Below are 26,799 nucleotides of genomic sequence, written 5' to 3'. Positions count from 1 at the left end.
TCAAATACAGCATGATTCCACAAAATGGTTTTAAATTTTGAAAAATATATGAGATAATGATATTTATCATAGTTTACGAATATTTTAAGTTATTTCATGTCGGTGTGTGGCTCAGTGGGATAAGCCTCTGCGAGCAGAAGGTTTCTGGTTCAAGCCCAGCTTTGGTGCACCTACGGGTCCTTGAGTGAAGCTCTTACCCCGATGGGTGGCTGCCCTTACTGCCCTTCAATGTATGTATATCATACATTTAATTTACTACCCTGTGGAACTCAACCATTTCCAGAGTAGGTCATTTTGAATGGACATACACTATATTGCCAAAATTATTGGAACACCTGCCTTTACCTGTACACACACACATGAACTTTAATGACATCCCCTTCTCAATATGTTGTCTTTAATAAGGAGTTGGCCCACCCTTTGCAGCGATAACAACTTCAGGTCTTCTGGGAAGGCTGTTCACAAGGTTTAAGGAATTTTTATGAAAATTCTTGACCATTCTTCCAGGAGAGCATTTGTGAGGTCAGGCACTGGTGTTGGATGAGAAGGTCTGGCTCGCAGTCTCCACTCTAATTCATCCCAAAGGTGTTCTATCGGGTTGAGACCAGTCTCGCTCATCCATGTCCTTATGGACCTTGCTTTGTGCATTGGTGTGCAGCCATGTTGGAATGGTAAGGGGACATCCCCAAACTGTTCCCACAAAGTTGGGAGCATGAAATTATCCAAAATTGCTTCAAATGCTGTAGCATTAAGATTTCCTTTCACTGGAACAAAGGGACCAAACCGAACCTCCAACTCCTGGCAACTGCCAAATCCAGATTTGTCCATTCGAGTGCCAAACAAAGCAGGACGATTCATCACTCCAGAGAACACGTCTCCACTGCTTTAGAATCCAGTGACAGTGTGCTTTACACCACTGCATCTGACGCTTTGCATTGCACATGGTGATGTAAGGCTTGGATGCAGCTGCTCAGCCATAGAAACCATTTCCGTGAAGTTCTCTACGCACGGTTCTTGAGCTAATCTGAAGGCCACATAAAGTTTGGAGGGTCTGTAGCTGCAGTTGGTGCCGTCTGCACACTGTGTGCCTCAGCATGCCTTGTCCCCGCTCTGTGATTTTACATGGTCTGTCACTTCGTGGCTGAGTTGCTGTTATTCCCAATTGCTTCCACTTTGTTATAATACCACTAACGATTGACTGCACAGGTGACATTATATAACAGTGCCGTGCTTGAATTCACTGAGCTCCTGAGAGTGACCCATTCTTTCACAAATGTTTGCAGAAGCAGTCTGCATGCCTAGGTGCTTGATTTTATACACCTGAGGCTGTGGAAGTGATTAGAACACATGAATTCAATGCTTTGGAGGGGAGTCCCTATACCTTTGGCAATACAGCGTATCAGCAGAATCCAACATAGTTCTACCTGTTCTGATATTACATACTGTAATTACTCCTGCCTGTCAGAGAGGATTATCTGATGCACGGTACTTTAATTTCACAAACATAGTGCAAGTTAATCTGACCACTGATTCAAATTTGGGCCCACAGACCCAAAGACACAAAAACCAACAAGTCAATCAAAAAAAAATCTAATAAATTACCAATATAAAGTAGGTTGAATTTGTCATTACAGACAAACATTGTCTTTACAGATAAAATGCAATTTCAAAAAATGTCCAGCGTTACAAAGCAATGCCCCCACTTCCCTCACCAGAATAAGAAGATAAAAGATAGATTAATGAATGTTTAATGGGATACATATTCTTGCTCAAATGGTCTGATACGGTGTCAGATGTATACATCGAAATTCCACCTTACAATGTTTTCTTATCACAATCCAAAACAGGTTGACACACTCCACAGTCTGCCACACAATGCAATCTGTCATCTCCCAGCTAGTCATCTAACACAATGCTTTGGTTTTTTCCCACAATGCCACAGATCTAATACATGAGAGTTATAGAAGGCCCAAGGAGACTCACCTCTGCCATAACGGGGTGAGAGGAAGTGCCATCATTGGGCCTCTCCAGCAAGAACAAAGACTAGAACAAAATACTGTACAAAACAGGGGCTCCTTGTGATTAAAAAGGACTCCACTGGTACAGCATTGAACGGAAGGATGGAGAGACGATACTTCTGGATTTCGTCAATGAGCAAAGTGTATAATATCTACAGGACACCTAATATGTTATCTTAAGATGTCAGCCTGTACAGCCAGTCTCACGTCATCCATCCCTTCTGCAATTGGCACTTCTTCTTAGGGCTTGAGCACAATGCAGAGAGCAAAAGTAACACCCATCCATTTCCAATGCTGCTTGTCCAATGGAGGTTCACAGTGAGGTTAGCGCCTACCCCAGGATGAACAGGGTATGACGCTCGACACCCCGAAAGGGGAGGCAGTCTATTGTATCCTATTGGGCAGTGTTTCCCAACATGGTCCTCGGGGACCCCCAGACAGTCCACGTTTTTGCTGCCTCCCAGCTCCATACCTGGGGGGTCGTCTGGCAGGGGGTTTTCCAAGGACAGAGTTGGAAACACTGATATAGGGCAGAGAAACCCACACATGGCCTGTCCGATTCAGACATATTTCACCTAACGACATGCTTCTGGACCATGCTTCAAGATACCAACATGCCTACTTATGCTAAACCCAATTCAGCTTGATCTCTGCAATACCGGAATATAAAACTACACACAGTTCTAAAATTAATACTCCCTTTTCCCAAAACTAAAATCATTTAAGTGTACTTTCTCAAAAATAAAGTTGTTTTTTTTTGCCAGCTTTGCTATGTTCGGTGTCGGAAGTAAAAGAAAAATGGAAAAAAGTAACAATGAATAATTTCACGATATATTTAGTCCATGATGTCTAATCCATTAATTTGATCGACTGACTTTAGAAAAACTCATAAAAATAATAGAAACATAAAAAGCTTGCAGAGAGCAAACATGTCAAATTAAAGATTTAAAGCAAATATGTGTCGTCATAATGTCATCATAATTCATAAAGGTAGTACTGTATTATTTAACTAGAAATCTTTCATCTCACAGTAAAATACATCGCCAACAGTGGTCATCTACTACTCATTAAGGTGCTTAGGTATGTAGGGAATGACGGCAATAAAAACCAAACAAATGTGCAACTAGAAACACAAGGAGGAGAATTCCGAGTAAGACGTGGTACAGAATTTTTCCATTAAGAGACTCATAAGCACCACATTCATTGAGGTAAAAATAAATATATATGCCACATTTTTAAGTATATAATTTTAATAAGATAATACGATCTTTTCACATCCTTTCTACCATCTGCATGCCTTAGCCATTCGATTTATGTGAAGTCCTTGGAGACGGCCTCAATGAAATTAGGAGCGGACATGAGGATGGTGAAGGTGCAGATGATGGAGAAGACTGAGAAGGCCACCAGGCAGAGCCGGTCCACCACGGCCGCCGCAAACTTCCACTCACTGCTGATGGCGTCGCCCTCATCCTGCTCCCGGAATCGCCGCGCGATGTACTGCACCTCCTCCAGGATCTTCGCGATCTCCGGCACATTCTCCCCCAGGGTCCTAATGTGCTCCCTGTTGTGGGGGGGTGAGGTGTTGTTGCGGCCACACACAACGCTCGAATCGGTGCTGGATGGACAGAAGGGGTTCTCCATGGCATGGTAGCTGAAGTAGATGTTCATGTTGCCGTTGGTGTTGGCCGGCTGGCCGGACATGGTGTTCATCTGAATGCTATTGGTGCTGCCGTGATGCTGGGGGGGGCTGTACTTGTACCCCATTATCTTCTGTTCTTCCCCAGGCTTTTTCATCCGCAGGAACCAGGCACACCAGTTCAGCAGAACAACACGCACCTGAGCATTCATGAGACATCGTCCGGTCCATAATGTAGCATTTAACATTACTAAATAGGAATAATATGTTGATATACTTAAAAAATATGGGTCAGGAATGGTTATGTGGGTTAGGAAGGGCAGGATTTAAAATAAAAAAAAAACTAAAAATGAGGGTTCTCACCAAACACAAACAAGCAACTTGGACACCAACTGATGTAAACTGATGAGCTTTGTACAACACTGCCTGCTTTCTGGACATTTAGGAAGTAGGATATCCTTACATCTAATGTCCAGGGATATTGCTATTTCTGTCATATTTGCCAAGTGATTGCTGAAGCTAATCATGGAATTTCACATATACTGCAAAGACTTTACATACTGCAAAGCTGGAAATATGCATATATTAACTATTATTGGTTTGTTGAGTTGACAAAGAGGGCTTATCAAATTTTTATTTTCGCTGCCACTGATGGTTTCTTTCGATATGTAGTCCTGCCTTTTGGACTATGACATGCCCCAACTACATTCCAAAGGTTAATGTATCCCTTGTTAAAATGTGTTGAATCGCAGCATAGTTGGACGGCATTATAATTTTTTCCTCTTGCCGAGTACAGCACCTCGACACTGGTAACGGTCGAGTTCAGGAGGCTTTACAAACATTAAACGAATGAAAGCATGCGTTTTCGGTATGGTGGCCAAAACAGGCTAATCTGCAGCTTTCATCTTGTTTTAAAGATGGAAGGATTGTTTCCAGCTTACCCATCTCGGCATCTTGCCCCCGTGAGGATCATGATGGTGGAACTGGAGCACAAGAACGGTGACCATCACGGAAAGGCCGACAATCATCATAGTGCTGGCAAAGTATTGGGCTGAAATGACAATTGTGCAAAGCCAGAAGGGGAGTGAATTTGTAAGACCTTCCTGCACCTTTCATGCATTACCCAGACATTATAAACAGAACAATCAATAATTTTACTCTTCATTGATAAGTTTATTCTGAACACTAATGACTGACATTTAATGAAAAGTATGCTTAGTTTCCAATTTATTACCGAGACCTACGAGAAAATATTCTCTGAAAATTTCAGTTTAGCTCCCTCGGCTATTATGATTAAACAAGATCAACAGAACTAACAATGATAAATATTTAATAGTATAATAAATATTATAGATAGATAAGCAAATCATTGAAGTACATCATAGGACATGTCAAGGAAGAATCTTTTTTGAAGACGTCACTGTGAATATCCTCCCATGTCATTGTATTTGAAGAGCTGAATTTTTTTCTGAGAAATCTGTCAGTTCCTTCTAACGAATCCAGAAATAAAAACCCTACTTGAACCAAAAAGAAAATCACCTCAGTGTCTGTTTATGTATTCATGAAAGCCTGACTAAATTAGTATCCTCAGGTGAGCGCTGATATTTTAATAAAAACAAATACTGCCAATTCTTTGTCCAATTCTTTGTCTGTCTGTCAGTCTATCTATCTATCTATCTATCTATCTATCTATCTATCTATCTATCTATCTATCTATCTATCTATCTATCTATCTATCCCTTCCTCCCTCTAGCAAACAAGCAAAATGCATTAGGGTTTCAGGTCAAGAACAAGTGTTCCTTTGGAAGAGGATATTCAACATTCAATCTGCCATGCCCCGCTCGTCCGCTCCCCCCGTGTGTCCCGCCCCCTCATCTACCCCGTGTGGATAATAATTTGTGTATTTTAGTCCACTTCAGAGTATGTTTCTCCAGTCCTGTCATTGACGTTACATTTTCCCGTGTTGCTGTGTAAGCCTGAGTCTGAATAAAACTCCATATATTTGTACCTTTGGCCCCCTGATCATAACAGACACTCGATTTCCACTGTCAGTATGGTTCTGGAATGTTCTTTCTTTATCATATGCAAGTGCCAAAATCTACTTCTCAAATTACATCCAGCTACGTCTTCAACAGTCTCACATACTGCACACACATCGTGCTTCCGAAATAGTTTTTAAGTTTCCCAATAACTGTAGAAGTGCTTCCGGAAGTGATGAAGTCAAATAAAAGCTGCCAGGTCTTTGAGAAATATACCGACTTTCCCTGCATTTACATGATTTTACACGCATTTAAATGCATTTACTGCATTTAAAACCTGGGTGGCGGAGAGTGAAATAATGCTGGCATTCATATTCAAGTTAAATTTACTCAAAATAAAATTTAACACATAAAAGCACATACACATATAAGACCTTAAAGATCAGAAAAGTGAGTGACTGATCAGATCTTTTTCATTAAAAGAATCCATTGCCTTTAGTTTGCTCCCTTGTCAATCCTGTATAAAAGTGCTTCTCAGTCCTTGTTACAACACATTAAGTAATAATTCTATAATAACTCGACAAAATAACTTCATTACATAACGGCAGCCACATTTTGTAATACTCTTCTACATAGCTTGAATGCATTATGTAATACATTTCCTTGCATTTCGTAGTAAATTATTAAATATTGCAGCAGATATTATAAATTGCAAGAGTTGTACTTTTTTATGATGAAAATGAAATACTGAGCCTTATGTAATAAACAACCAAAATGGAAATCACTGCCGCTTTGTCAATTTTTTACACAATGCGGCATTGTTACATAATGCACTGTAACAGTCCTGTGTTCCCTTGTCCGGTCCCTGACGTCAAACCCGTGTGTTGCATGTTCCCTCCCTAGGTTCTGATCCTCCCCTTTTTCATACCCTGTGATCCAGTTACTTAATAAACTCTCTTTGTTTGCACAGTGTGCCTGTCCTCAAGTATTTTGTATCGCATCATATGACAATAGTATGCACTTGCATACAGTTGAAAACTGGTTCTGCAAATTTTGTACAAAGTATAGGTATATAGGAGTTCCATTGTAAGAATGGACATCAACCATCAAGATCAATAGAAAGAGCAGTAGAAAGAGTGATAATGGTAAACCCACCAATCAGAGGCACCGAGTCAGAGGTAGCAGGCATGATCTCAGCCACCAGCAACATGAAGACAGTCAAGGACAACAGGACAGTGATCCCTGATTAGAACAGACCAGAGGAGTCAATTCAGTAGGGCAGGTCCATCATTTCCAGACACTGACCTCAACAATGATTCTACTCACCACATTTATAACATAGACATTAGTTCCATACTTATTTGGTCTTTCTGCCAGCTCATTAAGTAAAGAGATGGAATTTCCCAGTTGTAATATCCCTGGGGGCAGAAGTGGTCCAATTGTAGGAGCAGGGGATTATGAGAATCCCAGGCACTGGATAAGGGATTGTAATACACTGATGACCTTGAGTGACAATTTTACAAAGTATATTTCAAATCGGGTCCAACAAGTACAATGTATGGACTGATGAAAGAGGATTCAGGAACCAAAATAAATGCAATACACAAACTTCTCAATGTGACTTAATGATGACAATGTTTTAGTGTCAGAGTACTGCATTATTATGCTCATATCTGGCAGTAGTAACCACAGACTTTATATTTAGTCCTCATCTGGAATGAACATTATGGTCAATCATTAGCTATTGGTTCATATTTTCGGTATTCTGCTGTATTAGAAGCTGTGTCTCCTGTATGACGCATGTGACAAAAAATTAAATATGTAAATTTATGTGCAGCGTAAATCTGTCTGGCATAAGACCAGAGGTACCTAAGTATCAGGGCAGCATTCAAGAGCATCAGTTACTTAAGCGATCGAAGCTTCTTTACTTAATCTTCGTTTGTCCATCCAGTGAAAGACAATTTACAGTGGAAAGGATGACTAACATGTCTGTTTGTTAATGACTGTTCTTAGCAGAGAACCACTGTTGCGTGCCGCAGTGATTTCTCACCGAGCGAGATCTTTTCCCCCGAGTCGGCGGGCAGTAGGAAGACCAACAGGGCCAGACCGGAGATGAGCACGCAGGGGATGAGCAGGTTGAGGCCATAGTAGAGCGTGCGGCGCCGCATGGTTACGGTAAAGGTCACGTCGGGGTACGGCTCCTTGCAGCAGTCGTAATACAGCTCGTTCCTCTTCCCGGGGACCCCTGGGTACCACAGAACATGTGAGACCACAGAACTGTGCCTATTCATTTCTCAAAGACGCGATATGGAAGCAGCCCAGGGGTGGCATGGTGGTGCAGTGGTTAGCACTGTAAGGGGCAGTGTGGTGGTGCAGTGGTTAGCACTGTTGCCTCACACCTCTGGGACCCGGGTTCGAGTCTCCGCCTGGGTCACATGTGTGTGGAGTTTGCATGTTCTCCCCATGTTGTCGTGGGGTTTCCTCCGGGTACTCCGGTTTCCCCCTACAGTCCAAAAACATGCTGAGGCTAATTGGAGTTACTAAATTGCCCCTAGGTGTGCATGTGTGAGTGAATGGTGTATGAGTGTGCCCTGCGATGGGCTGCCCCCCCCATCCTGGGTTGTTCCCTGCCTCGTGCCCATTGCTTCCGGGATAGGCTCCGGACCCCCGTGACCCAGTAGGATAAGCGGTTTGGACAATGGATGGATGGAAGCAGCTCATCACAGTTACCTGACACTTGGATGACGGACAGATAGACAGATAGATTACATCTGCATGTATTTCAGATCGCAAAGATAACAGTGATCGCAAGAAAGCTGTCAAGCTGTAATTTTATAATGATGCTTGTCTTTCCAGCACTCTTGTCACTTGCCTTAATTCTGAATATATCCATCTGTCCTGGACATTTCATCCCGGTCAGGGTTGTCAGATTTATATTATTCTTTCAATCTCAATAATCTAGCTTGAGCGGTGTAGGAAAGGTTAAAAAACAAAAAACCCAATTTGCATGCATACGCTGGGAAATGATATGTCAGTTGAAAGCTGACTTTCAAAACCTACGCAAGATATTATCTAAGCATGGAGGCAGCCCAAAGAATTTCTCATCGGTTGACTAAACGCCTTGTGACAGGCTGCCGTTCCATCCAGGGTGTCCTCTCGCTTGTGCCCAGTGTACATACCCAGGAATATACTTTGCGAAAATCCTGTAACTCTCTACTGAACGTGGTGCTGGAAAAGGAATGGATGAATGGATATCCTCAAGTCAAGCAAATCCAGTTATCACACAGTTGTGATCCTGTAATTTATACTTGCCACTGGCTTGCAGGTACTTATCAATCCTTATAAACGTCAGTGCTCGCGCTTTTCACTGCATTTTATTTTAATGTGATATGTCATATTATATATGCTTGCTGTATTTTGACATTTCAAAAATATGTATGTAACCCTACACTGGTATAACGAACTGGACAAATCAGAGATTTTTGTGTGAAACCTGCACTGTAGTTTGTTAAATGCCTCCATCTGTACGGGGTTTGGTTTTGGGGCACTGGGCCTGCTGTCTCTGTTTGCCGTCTGAAACTGGTCTTCCTGGACATGCGTGGGCCAGCATCTGCACCAGTCTCAATGGCTACATCGCAGGCTAATTTGTAATTGAGGGGCAAACTTCAGCCATCTGTCACAGCAGCTCGTAGCCATGCATGTGCCCAAGAATATGATTGGCTGGTGTCAATCATGTGACTCAGACTGTATGGCCAGTCAGAATGTGCTGAATGGGATTTGCCACGCAGCTGGTAGGACGAAGTCTGAAATCAAACATCTAGCTGGAGTAAATTCCATTACACCTGTGGGAATTTTGGAGGGAAAAACTACATTTTTATAATGTTACTTTTTTTTTACTTCTAGAACTTGCTTGCTTTTAATAGGAATCTGGATTGTAATCTTTTTAGCAACTATTGATAATCTGACAGCAAAAAACACTGACATGGTGAGCATTTTAGCTGCCACAATATGATTATTGATAATTTCACTAATTGCGAATACCAGCTCAGTGCTTAATTGCTTCGTTATTCACTTTGCATTGGTGTCTTTCTCATTGTACAATGAAGAGTCTCCATGAGGAGGCGGCGATATTACCGACGAGGTCCCACTCTCCATTGGGGATGTAGCTTGAGATGTCAACTGCTATCATCTGCAGATCCAGGAGCCAGCCGTTGTGTGTCCAGGACCCAAACTTCAGGTCACACTTTTGCACATCAAAGGGGAACCAGCGCACATCGATGTAGCAGGTGCTTTTGAGGATCCCTTAGCGACAATGAGGTGCACATACATCACAGACTGTTTAAGCACTGTGGAGAAACGCCTTCATTAATATGAAAAGGCCACTGTTAGCCCCCAGAACATGTCATTGTCCCTCAAAAACACCACACTACGAAATGAGTTTGTTTATTTCTTCATTCTCTAGCCACTGCTCAAGATCTTTCCAGAAGAAAGATAAATGGAAACGTCCTGGTGGGGGCAGACTCACCAGGTGGGAGGTATTGGCATGACCCCGACGAGTTGACCAGGACGTTGGTGTGGAATGTGGCGTCGAACCTTTCATCTGCACTAAGGAACATGAAACACATGGGCCAAACGTTAGCTTTAAACCGAGGTTCATTGACTCAAGTGAACAAAGGACCTCAGAGTTGCTGCAAACATTTCGAAATACTGGAATTTTGACCTATTTCAGGGCAACATGGTCTAGAATTATACTGTAATATGTATGTAGTAAACCAGCGGTTAAAATAAATGTTCAGAATCTCGTTCCCAGCTCCACCCACTGAACAGAATAAGGTGCATCTAAAGAAATTTATGACCATGAGGAACTTCAAAGCTACTGTTGATTTAGCTTTTATATTTCAAAACACTAGGGGGAAAAAAAACAGAGAAACCAAAAGACAATCATCCCCATCCTAAGTGTTATTTGAATGGAAAACTTTCCACGTAATCATTTCTTACCTTCCCAGAACACCACCTTCCAAGCACATACAGTAGCACATTTTATCCTGTTTTATACCCATGACAGTTACAGGACCAGTGAGGACTGGAATGGCATGTGGTACAGTAACACATGTAAGTTACCTTTGTTTGTTATTCAACACACTGCTGTGTCTGTAAGAAACCGACAGTCAATGCAGTGTCATCCTGCCGATACATTCGTGAGGGAACAATGGAGATGATATTACCAAGAATTACTAACTGTTCATACAGAAAGCAGCACAGATAGATGTCGAGGCCAGATGTTAAGCTACACTTCTGAACATCATACAGGAAAAAAAGCTGCACCTAAACCCTACACTCTGACAGCAAAAACTTACGTTTACTCGTGTTATTAAGTAAAAACACGTGAAAGTTACACTGATAAGCTGGAAGCCCACTGGTTTGCAGACAACAGGACATTTGACCAAATGAAAATAAGCCCCTTGAAGGTATTTGTATTGCAATCGTCCCAGTCTGGAACATAAACAAAACTCCAGTCAGCTGGGACAATCAGCTGCCACAGTTTTGGCATCAAATGTTTTTCTATTTGGGTTCACACAAGATAAGAAGTGACACTGGAGACCTCAGCGGAGGTGATACTTTTTAGCTGCTGTAATTAATGTCTAACTGGGGCTTTTTTGCATTAAACCCTGTTGTGCAAGATTGACTAGGTCAATGGTCAACATCGAGAAGTTTCAGTGTTAGTTATTTCGCAATTGCTAAAGACCCGGAATACAGAGGGAGCTCTGTATTTAGTTGTCCTTTTATGATCCTGTCCAGCTTTCGAAGTAATTTGATTGTCTGTTCTTCATTTCCTGACATTAAACCACATTACCGATCTCATTTCGAAATGCCAAAGAGTTTAATCACGCAATCACGTTCAATCAATTCCCTTGACGTCTCATTCCTCTAATTTCCATCTCATCCTTAAAACATCATCTCCTTCCATCTTTTCCCATCCTTTTACTTTATCTGGTATTTGTCCAGCACCCTTATCTCCATGTTCAAAGCCAGACATTGAACACTGATATAAATATTACTTTGTATTGGCCCTTGGCTTAAAGCAGACCCGAAGTGATTAACTGCAGATTCCTTCCTCCATGAGCTGTTGCATTTTTTTTTTCTGCATTTATTGCACGTTTTTGACAGTGCCTATGATTTTAGATTACAGGGCTTCCTGTAGCACTTGGTTGATATTAAAGGTGAAGAGGTCATTCAGGTTTATGAATAATGCTGACAGGCAGATGTATATAGAACACAACCATCGTTGCATTAAGAAAAAAAACTGTGGATTTTATATTTACTGTATGCACTGGAAATCGCTGTCTATTCATTAAGTTGCAATAACAAACTGGTGGATATGAAGACTGTAATAAAAATGTCCATGTGTTCTAGGGCAGTGTTTAATCCAGTAGTTAATGAACTGGATAATGAACACAGGAATGATATATTAATAATGTATTGATATTTTCAACAAGGACAGTCCATCCATCCATCCATCCATTTTCCAAACCGCTTATCCTACTGGGTCGCGGGGGGTCCGGAGCCTATCCCGGAAGCAATGGGAACGAGGCAGGGAACAGCCCAGGATGGGGGGTCAGCCCATTGCAGGGCACACTCACAAACCTTTCACTCACACATGCATACCTATGGGCAATTTAGCAAGTCCAATTAGCCTCAGCATGTTTTTGGACTGTGGGGGGAAACCGGAGTACCCGGAGGAAACCCCACGACGACAGGGGGAGAACATGCAAACTCCGCACACATGTAACCCAGACAGAGACTCGATCCTGGGTCCCAGAGGCGTGAGGCAACAGTACTAACTGTTGCACCACCACTGCCCTCAACAAATACATATTTTTTAAAATGCTTTGAAATTTTGTTTACATGGGAATTCCCATTTGAGATTGGGACACACTTGACACATATGGGAAAGGGAATTTCTCAAACACTATTATGAGTGCAGTTGCTAAATGCTGAATGTGTAATTTTTCCATAATACTGCTTTTCAAATAGTTATACTATACATATCCAGTCATTTCCAGTACATTTACAGTCAAAATGTATTTCTGAGTGTATGTATCATACAGGATAGTTTTCCACATGAATCTTCATGAATAAATTCAAGACGGTAATATTGTCGGCTTCATATCTATACTTTTAAACCGATTTATTGAGAAGAGAAGGTTATCTCAGATACTGGTGTAGGTTTGGGTCGGAAACGCTGAGCAGCACCACCTTGTCCCAGCATCCAACGCTACACCTCACTGCACATAAAAGACAGGCATTTCACAGCAGTGATGTTGTATAATGTCACACAATGCAAACTCCCTGTGTTATTCATTAACATGGGCAAATCCAAAGATCAATCATCTGAAATGAGATTAACGGTTTTTGATAGGATTTTTACCGAGAGCCCCTTTTGATGATAATTATTTCCAAAAATTAAAGAAATTGAACACTGAAATTCGAACTGAACACAGTTGTTCAAAAAACTAATAATTATGGGGGACTGTGAGGACGCATCAGCATATCTGCCCCACGCACCGCCAGACAGGTGGTGGGGGGAGGAAATACAGCCGCCAACAGTCGCAGCTTCTGAACAGGTTTGCTTGAAATATGGGGCTTTGATATTTCAAAATTCATCAAACTTCATGCGGCACCTGAACCAGCAGAAGCTTCTGGGAAGCCGTCCTTGACACAGTGCCATGAGATGCAGCACCTGAAGTTTACACGATATCATTGGATTTACACTTCGAATTGTGTGTTGTGCCCAGATGAGACAAAGACTGAACCTTTTGGTCATGCACACCAATGACCTGTTTGGCATCGCGACTTTGTGGTTTATTATTACATAAGTAAGAGCATAAAACTATAGTATTTGTCCCCTTCAAGTAAAATGTTACCAAATTTAGTTTCCTATTCTAATATCTTCTCTCCCATTACATGACAAAGAGGAGAAACACACCCTGAAACTAAACAAAGGGGGGAATCAAGCGCCCAGGGAAGAGCAGCGATCTGAGCCGGTCTGAAGTCAGACATTAGTCAACTATTCCTGACAATGAGGAGGCCGGCTAGACTGGTTAAGTAGCCTAGTCAGTTGGGAGAATCCTGGCTGCAGTGCAGATAGTGGAGCAGAAGAAAGCCTACAGCCAAATACTGATTCATCAAGCCGTTCAAGATGATTGGCTAACAGGGATGAGTCTGAGTCAGGGATTGGCTATGAAGACCCAGTGCACATCATCAGCCCTGAGAATATTCAGATAGCCAGCAGTCTACGTAGCTGTGCTGATCATCTGCATTACTCACCTCAGGCCATTGGGTAGCTCCATTTCCAGCCCTGGCTTCAGTCCTTCTAAATTCTTTTATCTGCGTAACCCAGTTCACATCCAACCCATTCCTATTGTAAAATGCACTGACAGAGAAGTAATGGATATTCTCTAAGAAAGTATAACAAGGAAAGAATCACATATTTGCTTTCTACACATCAGGAAATTGCCAGCAGAAATTAGCTAAACTTTCTTAGGAAGCAGAACTGTGTTATGGTTATTAAATTATCCAGTGTTGCAATTATGCAAATAGTAATCATAATTGTTTGAAAAGAATAATAATGCAGAGAGGCTGCTGCATACAGATACAAAAACACAACTTGTATCGACGAATTAGGTAACTTAAACAGTGATAAGAAATGCTAACTCACTCAATTGAAAAGTTCCATCAAGTTGGCCAGTATAAGAGACAATGTAGCTTTAAGTTGCCATATTTAATGTTCCCACATTATATAACAAATATCAGCAGCATTCCTAAATGGTTTCAGTTCAGTGAAAGCAGGTCCAGGATCAGTTCACATCTGCATGCTTTCTGGCACCGACAAGCAATGATTCCTCAGAGATCATTGTGGGGGGGGGGGGGGGGGGGGTGGGTGCATCCTGCCGAAAATCAAATCACCCCACTAATGCAACTGCTGTGCAATGAACAAAATATTGACTTATCACCAAGCAAATTCACCGCGCTTAAGGGTCTGAACATATCGCATGGAGCTGAAGATCACAACTGATCATACGTAGGAGGGTGGATTCAGACAACGGGGTGTAATAAATCCATTTAATCCATTTAATATTTAGACAGGTGGCGGTCTACATACTGGTGCCAAGGAATGAATGCGCAATGTGATTTTCTGGTTTTCTTTTGTGTTGTAATCCGATACGTGGCTGTTTTTAGCCGGCGACTAGCTAATGTTCATCCCCTTGTACTGGCCCTTCATCTAAATGATTTACTTCTGGTAAGTGGCCGAGGTTGATTTCCAGCCATTTGTGACTTTTCCTAAATTGGTGGGATCTACTTATTAGCATTTATTCTCTGGTGTGTTCTGCCTATGCTGGACACTCTTGGTCCATGAAAGCGTTCTTTGGGGGCAAATTGACCCCAAATATAAACCATTAAGATCCTCCCACTGATCCGACACTGATGACCCCGCAGTTGAATTAACACCAATCTCCCCTCCTCTTGTTTTCACTCCAACAACACAGCTTTTGATAGCACCTGTGCACATACACACATCGATGCCGACACGTGGACTGTGAGTGTGAGCGAAAGCCTGCTGCTTCTCAGCCCCGCCCTACAAACGAATGTCCTGAGAGCTACAAGCGACTGTGATTACTGTCACATTCCACAAGGGTCAGGGATATTGTCAGGGTGGGGTCAGGGGTATTATCGTTTACTGGAACTATAAGAAACCACCTCCCACCCATATTCAAACGTGCTCACAATGTTCCTGGAGTTACTCTGTTTCTGTTCAGGCCTGTTTGGCTTTAAAACAGAAAGACAAGGCTTCATCCACGTGCTCATGACAAATTTGCTGTTCTAAGAGTTATACGGAATAGGTGGATCAAGCAATTGCACCTTCACTATAACACAAAAAAAATCTGGACTGCCTTTGCAGTGCTGAATCCGGCTATGCCTGGAACATGCAGATAAATGAGGAGGAAAATGGAGGGAATCCCAGAGGTATGAGGGTGGTGTTGGACATGACTACAGGCACTACAGGGTCATGTGACATGCAGTACTGTGCAAAAGTCTTAGTAAAAATATATATGTTTAAAAAACTGTCATGTTGGTGTAAAACTATGCTGTTACGCCTGGCAAAGTGTGTCAGCTCAGCCATTTCAAAACCTCTGCTGAAATAACCCTATTATTTCCAGCAACCATACAATATACCCGTGTGTTTTTTTGACCTGACCACTAGCCCACCTCATACAGTATATCTATTCAAAATCTCGTTTGCTTTTTTAATTAAGCGAGCTGGTGGTGAAATTTAATAAATACGTAGAATGGTTCGGGTGCCATTGAGGAGAAGTTCGGGAACTGAAGTGGAGTTTGTCTAGTTATCCAAGTAGAGCAGAAGATATTTTTACTAGTTTTTATTGTGTTACTCGTAAAGAGTGAGGTAACAGTGTTTCCATTCATTGATGGCACAGTAATTGTTTGTTACTGCCCAAAGACAAATCAGCAAGTGCCCCTTATGAGTACAATGCATAATGATGCAGTTGTGAGTGAGAGAGAGGACAGAAAGCATCAAATGATTCTCGAATTACAGCTGAAACCAAGGGCAGGGCAGACATTCAGGACGTGGCGACCAGCACATACACCTTCTGATGTCTGATTGCCTGTTAGCCGTTGGCATTTTTTCTTTTCACATTCTTGATGTTCTTTGTTACAATAAGGAAATGCCCAGCGAATATCTGCAAAACTTTAGCAGGAAAGGGCCTGACAAGGACGGATGCAGCAACAGCAGCCCAGATGGGTATAAATTGAGCTGCACCTCTTAGTCTCAGCATCCAAACCTTCACCTCAGTGACAGAAACAGGCAGGTTCTTCACACCTGTGTGACGGAGCAGCTCAAAGACCGGAATCAAACAGAAACAAGCGTAAAGACCCTAAAATGAAACTCCTCTGCGTCGCTGTCGTCTGCCTCAGCATCTGTGTTGTTTTCAGCACAGCTCTCCCTGTTACTGAGGTACGTTCCTGTGCCGTTCTCTCTGTGGTCATGCTTAAAGCTATGGTCTTGCTCTCTGCTTTGCTGCTCTAGTCACTTTCTAATGCTAACGGTCACACAACACCAGCAGGTGCAACAGAAGGACGGCGGCACCGCTGGGCTTAGTGGACAGGGGGGCACCACACCAACGGTATGGCACTGTTTTGTTCGGATAAAGCAAAATACCTTCAGTATGCACATAAATATTGTTCTGCATCTCCACCAAACGTATTGTAATATTAGACAAAGACAGTGGATCCAAAATGGATTTCAATCTTGCTCCCTGTTTCACTGCTCAAGTTACTTTCTGACTCTAACAGTCACATAACACCAGCAGGTGCAGGTGACGCAGAGGGTCACCGCTGGGACTAATGGACACGTAGACACCACAAAGACTGCTGTATACACTAATCAAAAGGTATGATGCCATTATATATATACACATATATACACATAAGTATGGGGGGTCCCACCCACTGTACTGAATATATATATATATATATATTCAGTACAGTAGGACCCCCCGTACTTGTGGTGTCATTTAGTGCAGTTTCAGTTATCCAGTAATCTAGTTTAACATAGTCTGAAAAAAAATGAGCAAATTTCAGTAGGTGGCTCATCTGCTCCTACCCCTGCTTCGCAGAAACTCCCATCCAGGCTGCCTCTTGTGCTCTTCCTGCATGCATTTGTTGGCGCATTATTGTAGTTCATGAGTCCATAAAATGTATAAAAAGCATGATATTCATTGCTCTCTCATCCCTCGATACATGACATTCTTTCACTGATTTATACTCTCTTGAGTATTAGAATAAAAACGTCAGAATCCCGTTCATTCGAGAGAGAGAGAGCGAGAGAGAGAGTACAGTATGGTACAGTCCTGTGTAATGTCTGCAATGCCTTACTGTGTGTACTTTATCAATTAACTTTTACTATATGCAGATACATGCAAACCACGTTACAAATGGGGTCTGCGAACAGTTCGCTATTCTCCACAGTTTCACCTATCAAGGTATCAGCCTCAGATATGGAAGATACCCATAAATATCGTTCAACCATCTCCATCAGGCTGCCATTACCCAAATGGTATTAGATGAAGACAGTGATGAGCAGGATTTAAGTCTTGCTCTCTGCTTCACTGCTCTGATCACTTTCTAACTAACAGTCACACAACACCAGCAGGTGCAAGTGACGAACGGGGTCACCGTTGGGCCACATGAAGAGGTGCATACCACAAAGATTGCTGTAAACACTAATCCAAAGGTATGATACCTGTTTTTTGGATATGGTTAAAGGACTTCAGTATATCCATAAATATTGTTCAGGCATCCATCCATTCCATCCATTACCATCCGCTTGTCTGGGGTTCGGGTTGCGGGGATAGTGACTTCAGGAGAGATACCCAGACCTCCCTCTCCCCAACCACCTCTACCAGCTGTTCAGGGGGGAATGTCGAGGTGTTCCCATGCCAGCCAAGAGATATAATCCCTCCAGCTTGTCCTGGGTCTGCCCTGGGGCCTCCTCCCTATAGGACATGCACGAAAAACCTCTCCAGGTAGCAGTCCAGGAGCCATCCGCGCCAGGTGTCCAAACCACCTCAACTGGCTCCTTTCCACAAAGAAAGAAGCAGCGGTTCTACTCTGAGACTCTCCTGGATATCCAAACTCCTCAACCTATCTCTAAGGGAGAGCCCAGACACCCTGTGGAAAAACCTAATTTCTATATCTGCAATCTCATTCTTTCAGACAATACCCACAGCTCATGACCATAGGTGAGGGTAGGAACGAAGATGGACCAATAGGTTGATAGCTTTGCTTTCCGGCTCAGTTATTTCTTGGCCACGACGATCCGGTTTAGCGCCTGTCGGTTTAGCGATCCGTCTGTCCAGCTCACAATCTCTTCTACCCTCATTCATGAACGAGACCCCGAGATACTTGAACTCCTCCACTTGAGGCAGTACCTCCTCCCTGACCTGAAGAGGGCAATCCACCTGTTTCCAGCTGAGAACCATAGTCTCGGACTAGGAGGTGCTAATCCTCATCCCCGCCGCTTCGCCCTCGGCTGCAAACCACCCCAAAGCTCGCTGGAGGTCCCCGGCAGATGAAGCCAACAGGACCACGTCATCCACAAAAAGCAGCGACACAATCCTGAGGCCACCAAACTGGACACCCTCAACACCCTGACTGCACCTGGAAATCCTGTCCATAAATATTGCAAACAGGACTAATGACAAAGGGCAGCCTTGGCACTCGGAACATGTTCGACCGAGCTTCTGTTCCATTCATACGGGGACCGAATCGCCCACAGTAGTGGATCCCGAACCTCATACTCCGGAAGCACCTCCCACAGAGCACCTCGGGGAATCTGGTCGTAAGCCTTCACCAAGTCTCACAAGGGTGTGAAGCTGGTCCAGTGTTCCACGGCCAGGACGAAAACCGCATTGTTCCTCCTGAATCCGAGATTCGACTATCGATCTCACCCTCGTCTCCAGTACCCCGGAATAGACTTTCCCAAGAAGGATGAGAATTGTGGTTGGAACACTCTCCGGTCCCCTTTCTTAAAAAGGGGACCACCACCCCATTTTGCCAATCCAACGGCACTGTCCCTGACCCCCACGCGCTGTTGAGAAGCCGTGTCAGCCATGACAGCCTGGGATCGGTCCACCAGGACCTCCCTTGGCTGCCACCCGATCCACATTGTTCAGACATTACTATGATATTACTAGATGAAGACGAGCAGGATTTCAATTTTGATCCTTGCTTCACTGCTCTGGCGTGAGTATCCCGAAGCCTTCTGAAAGCTATGTTGTTTGTAAATTCAATCTTCTAACATAGAACAAACGAACAACGTAACGTTCAGAAGGCTTCAGGAAACTCCAGCAGGTGCAGGTGACAGGGAGGGTTACTGTTGGGCCTTATGAATACCTGGACACCACAAAGACTGCTGTATACACTAATCCTAAGGTATATCATCTGATTTGTTTCATAAGGTTAAATGCCAGTGTATCCATAAATATTAATCTGCCTTTACTATAACAGACAGTCCTCACTTATCAACAGAGTTCCGTTCCTACGACTAGGCTGTTAAGCAAATTGATCGATATTTCAAGCATAGTAATGGCAGTGGGTTTGTGTCAGTCATCTTTAGATATTGTTTAATATCACATTTATATGTATGTTAAAGGCAACATATCTAAATAAAAGTTGACAGCAAGTTCAAGTTGAATTACCCAACACTGCTGATTTTACATGCCAATATAATGATCAGTTATTGCAGGGGTGGCCAATCTTATCCAGAAAGGGCCAGTGTGTATGCAGGTTTTCACTACAACTCCCTAATTAGGTCACTAATTAGAGGACTGATTGGCTGATGAGTCCTCACACCTGGGTTTGAACAGCTGACCTACAGGTTACCCCAAAAACCTGCACGCACACCGGCCCTTTGCGGATAAGACTGGCCACCCCCGAGTTATTGCACCCAATATACAGCCTTCCTTTTCTAACTCAAATAAATCAGAGACCCAAACAAACGGAATAGAACAGAAATGCAGTGTTGCCATTTCAAGATTCACGTGCAGAGTATAATAACTCGCCGGAAAGCTGCTTGTAAGTCCGGGCGGTTGGTAAACAGATAGGTCATTAAGTTAGGAGTGTCTGTATTACTAAATGAAGACATTTAAGAGCAGGATTTCAGCTCTTGATACATTGTAACTAACGGTCACATGACCAGCAGGTGCAAGTGACAAGCGGGGGCACCCCTAGGCCTAATGAAGAGGGGGCGACTACAAAGATTGCTGTAAATACTAATCCAAAGGTATGATACCCATTTTTTTGATACGGTTAAATGACTTCAGTATGTCCATAAATATTGTTATACCATTACTACAACATTACTAGATGAGGACAGTGATGAGCAGGATTTCAATCTTGCTCCCTGCTTCACTGCTCTGATCACCATCTGAGTCTGATAGTCACAAAACACCAGCAGGTTCAAGTGACGCAGAGGGTCACTGCTGGGACTTATGGACACGTGGACACCACAAAGGGTGCAGCTTACACTACTCCTAAGGTATGGTATCTGCTTTTGTCTGGATGAGGGTAAATAACTTCAGTATGTCCATAGATGTTGTTCTGCTATTAGTATTAGTATAACACTCCTAGATGAAGACGTTTATAAGCAGGATTTCAGTCTTGCTCCCTGCTTCTTGATACTTTCTAACTGACGTTCACATAACACCAGCAGGTACAAGTGACAAACGGGGGCACCCCTAGGCCTAATGAAGAGGGGGTGACCACAAAGATTGCTGTAAATACTAATCCAAAGGTATGATCTGCAGTTTCATGCGGCCCCAGAAAAAGAGAAAATTCCATAAATAAACAGTTCATACGTTTCAAACTGTGCACCAAGTAAATTCGGGCTGTAACACGGTGAAAGCTACCAGGCCAGTCATGCCCAGTGCAACTCATCTCCTTTTTTGTCACACCCATACTTTCCTGCAGAACTCCCATCCAGTCTGCCTCCCAAGGTCTTGCTTATCGCATTCATTAACATGTTATTGCAGTGTATCTGTTAGAAAAATGGGTAATACTTTACTTAAAGCTGTCATCATAATGTATTAGCGATACCTTTATAATGCATTATAATGCATTAATAAAGTGATATGCATAGCTATAACTGTTTACAAAAAGGCATAACACATTATAGCCATGTTTATTACTTGTTATGAATGCTCTATGAAGCTCTCATCTATAATGCAGTATAGATACCTTCATAATGCGTTATAATGGGTAGCATAAGCCATCATAATGCAGTAGGAAGGTATTTATAGTGCTCCTCATAATTTCTAATTAACGATCGCATAATACCAGCGGATACAAGTGACGAACGGGGGCACCCCTAGGCCTAATGAAATGGGGGCCACCACAAAGATTGCTGTAAATGCTAATCCAAAGGTATGATACCCATTTTTTTGATACGGTTAAATGACTTCAGTATGTCCATAAATATTTGTTATACCATTACTACAACATTACTAGATGAGAACAACGATAAGCAGGATTTCAATCTTGCTCCCTGCTTCACTGCTCTGATCACCATCTGAGTCTGATAGTCACAAAACACCAGCAGGTTCAAGTGACGCAGAGGGTCACTGCTGGGACTTATGGACACGTGGACACCACAAAGGGTGCAGCTTACACTACTCCTAAGGTAAGGTATCTGCTTTTGTCTGGATAAGGGTAAATAACTTCAGTATGTCCATAGATGTTGTTCTGCTATTAGCAAAACATTCCTAGATGAAGACGTTTATAAGCAGGATTTCAGTCTTGCTCCCTGCTTCTTGATACTTTCTAACTGACGTTCACATAACACCAGCAGACACAAGTGACACAGAAGGTCACTGCTGGGACTTATGGACACGTGGACACCACAAAGGGTGCAACTTACACTACTCCTAAGGTAAGGTATCTGCTTTTGTCTGGATAAGGGTAAATAACTTCAGTATGTCCATAGATGTTGTTCTGCTATTAGCAAAACATTCCTAGATGAAGACGTTTATAAGCAGGATTTCAGTCTTGCTCCCTGCTTCTTGATACTTTCTAACTGACGTTCACATAACACCAGCAGACACAAGTGACACAGAAGGTCACTGCTGGGACTTATGGACACGTGGACACCACAAAGGGTGCAGCTTACACTACTCCTAAGGTAAGGCATCTGCTGTTGTCTGGATGAGGGTAAATAACTTCAGTATGTCCATAGATGTTGTTCTGCTATTAGTATTAGTATAACACTCCTAGATGAAGACGTTTATAAGCAGGATTTCAGTCTTGCTCCCTGCTTCTTGATACTTTCTAACTGACGTTCACATAACACCAGCAGACACAAGTGACACAGAAGGTCACTGCTGGGACTTATGGACACGTGGACACCACAAAGGGTGCAGCTTACACTACTCCTAAGGTATGGCATCTGCTGTTGTCTAGATGAGGGTAAATAACTTCAGTATGTCCATAGATGTTGTTCTGCTATTAGTATTAGTATAACACTCCTAGATGAAGACGTTTATAAGCAGGATTTCAGTCTTGCTCCCTGATTCTTGATACTTTCTAACTGACGTTCACATAACACCAGCAGACACAAGTGACACAGAGGGTCACTGCTGGGACTTATGGACACGTGGACACCACAAAGGGTGCAGCTTACACTACTCCTAAGGTATGGCATCTGCTGTTGTCTAGATGAGGGTAAATAACTTCAGTATGTCCATAGATGTTGTTCTGCTATTAGTATTAGTATAACACTCCTAGATGAAGACGTTTATAAGCAGGATTTCAGTCTTGCTCCCTGATTCTTGATACTTTCTAACTGACGTTCACATAACACCAGCAGACACAAGTGACACAGAAGGTCACTGCTGGGACTTATGGACACGTGGACACCACAAAGGGTGCAGCTTACACTACTCCTAAGGTATGGCATCTGCTGTTGTCTAGATGAGGGTAAATAACTTCAGTATGTCCATAGATGTTGTTCTGCTATTAGTATTAGTATAACACTCCTAGATGAAGACGTTTATAAGCAGGATTTCAGTCTTGCTCCCTGATTCTTGATACTTTCTAACTGACGTTCACATAACACCAGCAGACACAAGTGACACAGAGGGTCACTGCTGGGACTTATGGACACGTGGACACCACAAAGGGTGCAGCTTACACTACTCCTAAGGTAAGGCATCTGCTTTTGTCTGGATGAGGGTAAATAACTTCAGTATGTCCATAAATGCTGTTCTGCTATTAGCAAAACACTCCTAGATGAAGACGTTTATAAGCAGGATTTCAGTCTTGCTCTCTGCTTCTTGATACTTTCTAACTAACGTTCACATAACACCAGCAGGTACAAGTGACAAACGGGGGCACCCCTAGGCCTAATGAAGAGGGGGTGACCACAAAGATTGCTGTAAATACTAATCCAAAGGTATGATCTGCAGTTTCATGTGGCCCCAAAAGAAGAGAAAATTCCATAAATAAACAGTTCATACGTTTCAAACTGTGCACCAAGTTCTTGCTTATCATATTTATTGCCATGTTATTGCAGTGTGTGTTAGAAAAATGGGTAAAACTTTACTTTACACTTTACTTTAGCCATATTTATTATGCAATATGAATGTTCTATGAAGCTCATATGTATAATGCACTATAGATACCTTCATAATGCATTATAATATATTAATAAAATATTATGTTTGTATAATACACACAGCTATAACTATTTATAAAAAGGCATAACACATTATAGCTATGTTTATTATGAATTATGAATGCTCTATGAATCTCTCATCTATAATGTATTATAGATTCCGTCATGATGCATTATAATGGTCAGTATAAGCCATTTGTGGATGGTTCCACTGTCTTTCATGGTATCTATGGTAGGTCTCGGAACTTATCACCCATAAGGGAGGCTATTGTTAATCCAATAATGATGTAGTCGAGACCACCTAAACCGAGACCAAGTCATTACCAAGACTAGAGTGAATTAAGACCGAAACAAGACCTAGACCAAAGGGAGGGGAGACCAAGACAAGACCAAGACCATTGTAGGGCTATACGAAGTCAGGATCAGAAACAGAGTAATGTTTGAGTCTATATTGTACAGCACGCTATGAAATGTGGAGCACAGGCACCTTGGGGCTGGGCAGTATGGTCTAAAATTTGTGGCACAGTATAATTTGAACCGTGGACGTTTTTGCTTAAAATTTTGATATAATTGGTTTTGTACAAATGTAAACAAAAAAATTTAAATAATAAGTGTGGTCTCAAGTACTACAACACTAATATCCATAAATATTATTCTCCATCTCCATCAAGCTGCCATTATTCTAATGTTATTAGATGAAGACAAACATTAGCAGGATTTCAGTCTTGCTCTCTGCTTCTTGATACTTTCTAACTAACGGTCACATAACACCAGCAGGTGAAAGTGACAGAGAGGGTCACCACCGTTGGGTCTAATGAAGAGGTGGACACCACAAAGATCACTGTAAACACCAATCCAAGGGTATGACACTATTTTGTTTATACAAGGTTAAATAACTTGAATACATGAATAAATATCGTTCTGCCATTTTTCTGATGTTGCTAGCTGAAAACAGAGATCGGCAGGGTTTTGGTTTCCATGCTAACATCATCTCTCCTGTTTCATGCCAAAGGTCTCCTAAAGGACTCAGACGTTCATTCCCATTCCATCTGTGGAATCTTCTGTGCATTTCTAGGAAGCACTCTCATGTCTGTCTCTGGAATATCGTTGAATTCTTTTCAAGAGAATGCCACTGAAATTCTAATTAAATAACCTTAATAAGCAAATAATACAAGTAACTGTTTAGAGTTTTATTTTAAATTCACATGTGACCTTTCAATCCTTTAGCATTTTAGTATGTTTTTCTTTTTTGTCTCATAAAAAAACAAGAAAATAAACAGGCAAAATAAAATTAAATATATTGTATGTTCTGTTACTTCCAACGCTAACATACATGAAGTGTATAGCTTAAAAAATATATATATATTTTTTTGCCATTTTTGGTCTTTTTTGTATTTTTATTTGTGTGCATGCACATCTTAACATGTCTAGCATTTTAATAAAAGTTTACATTTATTTATGAAATTAAAATGCTAGAGTAGCTTTGTTTGTTTGTGTGCTAATGTTTAGTTTTGGAATCTTGTGCATTATACAGATTGTATGTACAGCCCACTGTTAAATGAAGCTTGTATGTGTCCAGGTCGCAGTAACATTTGATCTCAGAAAAAAAATCACAATGGGGTCAGTATGTGTCTGTATGACATTACATAGCAGTTACGTAGTTATACCATTGCTACAAACAATATAAATAACATTTTAAGACATACACAAGATAATATAGTCAACCACCTAAATGGCGGAGAAAGATTGTGGGAGAATTGGAATTTGCAGTAAATGAATGGGTGTATTTTCAAAGTTAGGTGTCAAAACTACAATTCAGAGCATTCAAGTAAAAACACATTTATTGATTTATCTCTCATAATAGCAGCCAACCACATAAGACTGCATGGAAAGTGGACAAAATATGTATTCATTTTTAATTCAGCCTTTGATTTTACAATATTATGAAACCATTTGATGCTTTAATAGGAGCTCCCCAGCAAATGTAATTGTCTCGGACCCAGTCCGGGGAGGGGGGTAGACTCCTTTATTTATTTAGAACCAAAGGGGTGACCCTCCTGAGGACCAATGAAGGCTGCATCTCTAGTTAGCCAAACACAGTGAGGAAAAACAGTGAGATTCTGAAAAGGCCGACTGATGTTTAATTCTCGGGTCGATGACCTGAAATTTAAGGGAAACAATGAGGATGAAAACTGCAAAGGAAGCTGCAGAGAGTTTACAAACGTGCTTTCGGCTGTGATGATGTTCCGGCTCTTGTTGGTGTGTTTGTGTTACACATGTAATGTCGAGCAAAACACTAATTTAAAGTTGCGTGGCCCTACTCATATTTTAAACAAGTTACTCCATTAATTTGACTTGTATTTCTATAATGATTGTATTTCAGAAGAGGGCGCACCTGTTGAAAACTCTTTAATCCATAATTTTTGTCAGCGTCACTTTCTAAGCATCAACTCGCCAGGTAAATTACTGTAATTAGTTCATAGTTACAGAACTGAAGGCTCATAATAAATCAGGGTACATTTGCTTAAAATTAGCAACGTCTGGAAAATGTTTAGGACTATAGTGTAATGTACAATTTAACATTTACTATAATATTTACATAATGACTAATATATGATCAGGCCAGAAATTATATTCAGGTCCAGAGTTTCCTTCATTGAAATGTTTTGTCAGCAGCCACCACTGATACATGTGCGACAGTTATTCTGGGTGTCAGCTATTGACTGAACCTATCCTGGAAATTCCACTGCAGGTACAAAGTCAAAATGCACAGTTTCTGAGTGCCTTGTATGTCAGGGAACTCTTCCACGAGGAAAAACAACGTGCATAAATATACATGCATTCAAGATTGTAAGACCTACACATTGAAACAGAATTACTGGGAGAAGAAAGTTACAGAATGAGGCTCAGTACTGATGA

At 41.8% G+C, this 26,799-nt stretch overlaps 2 protein-coding genes across 52 annotated transcripts in view; one reads left to right on the top strand and one right to left on the bottom strand.

Annotated features, from left to right (window-relative positions):
• Positions 1-26,799, bottom strand: part of chrna8 (cholinergic receptor, nicotinic, alpha 8) — a 69,510-nt gene continuing 42,711 nt past the window's right edge. The window contains exons 1-7 of one of the 2 annotated variants that reach the window (XM_048996563.1): positions 17,317-17,351; positions 10,159-10,238; positions 9,768-9,935; positions 7,684-7,878; positions 6,789-6,875; positions 4,596-4,705; positions 1-3,854 (exon numbers count right to left, since the gene is read on the bottom strand). In XM_048996563.1, the coding sequence (XP_048852520.1) occupies positions 3,330-3,854; positions 4,596-4,705; positions 6,789-6,875; positions 7,684-7,878; positions 9,768-9,935; positions 10,159-10,238; positions 17,317-17,339 (1,188 nt within the window). In that variant the 5' untranslated portion in view covers positions 17,340-17,351 and the 3' untranslated portion in view covers positions 1-3,329. Of the gene's footprint in view, positions 3,855-4,595; positions 4,706-6,788; positions 6,876-7,683; positions 7,879-9,767; positions 9,936-10,158; positions 10,239-17,316; positions 17,352-26,799 lie in introns of those variants that run through there. The other variant, XM_048996562.1, reaches the window with a different exon arrangement.
• LOC125720753 (uncharacterized) lies at positions 16,391-25,176 on the top strand. 50 transcript variants are annotated; one of them, XM_048996572.1, is made up of 17 exons: positions 16,392-16,668; positions 16,775-16,837; positions 17,021-17,104; positions 17,863-17,946; positions 20,413-20,496; positions 20,668-20,751; positions 20,923-21,006; positions 21,808-21,891; positions 22,057-22,140; positions 22,306-22,389; positions 22,561-22,644; positions 22,816-22,899; positions 23,071-23,154; positions 23,326-23,409; positions 23,575-23,658; positions 24,658-24,741; positions 24,893-25,176. In XM_048996572.1, exons 1-17 carry the CDS (start codon positions 16,594-16,596, stop codon positions 24,899-24,901), a joined length of 1,323 nt encoding a protein of 440 aa, XP_048852529.1. In that variant the 5' UTR covers positions 16,392-16,593; the 3' UTR covers positions 24,902-25,176. The 50 variants fall into 50 exon arrangements, with proteins under 50 accessions (XP_048852558.1, XP_048852529.1, XP_048852577.1 ...); XM_048996571.1 differs by having other exon boundaries at positions 16,394-16,668; positions 22,564-22,644; positions 24,655-24,741; XM_048996573.1 differs by having other exon boundaries at positions 16,395-16,668; positions 20,416-20,496; positions 20,671-20,751; positions 24,655-24,741.

The sequence above is a fragment of the Brienomyrus brachyistius genome, chromosome 25 (assembly GCF_023856365.1).
Source record: "Brienomyrus brachyistius isolate T26 chromosome 25, BBRACH_0.4, whole genome shotgun sequence".
Classification (NCBI taxonomy): Eukaryota; Metazoa; Chordata; class Actinopteri; order Osteoglossiformes; family Mormyridae; genus Brienomyrus; species Brienomyrus brachyistius.
The sequence above is the reverse complement of the archived record's forward strand: the minus strand, read 5'-3'. Positions and strand labels throughout refer to the sequence as shown.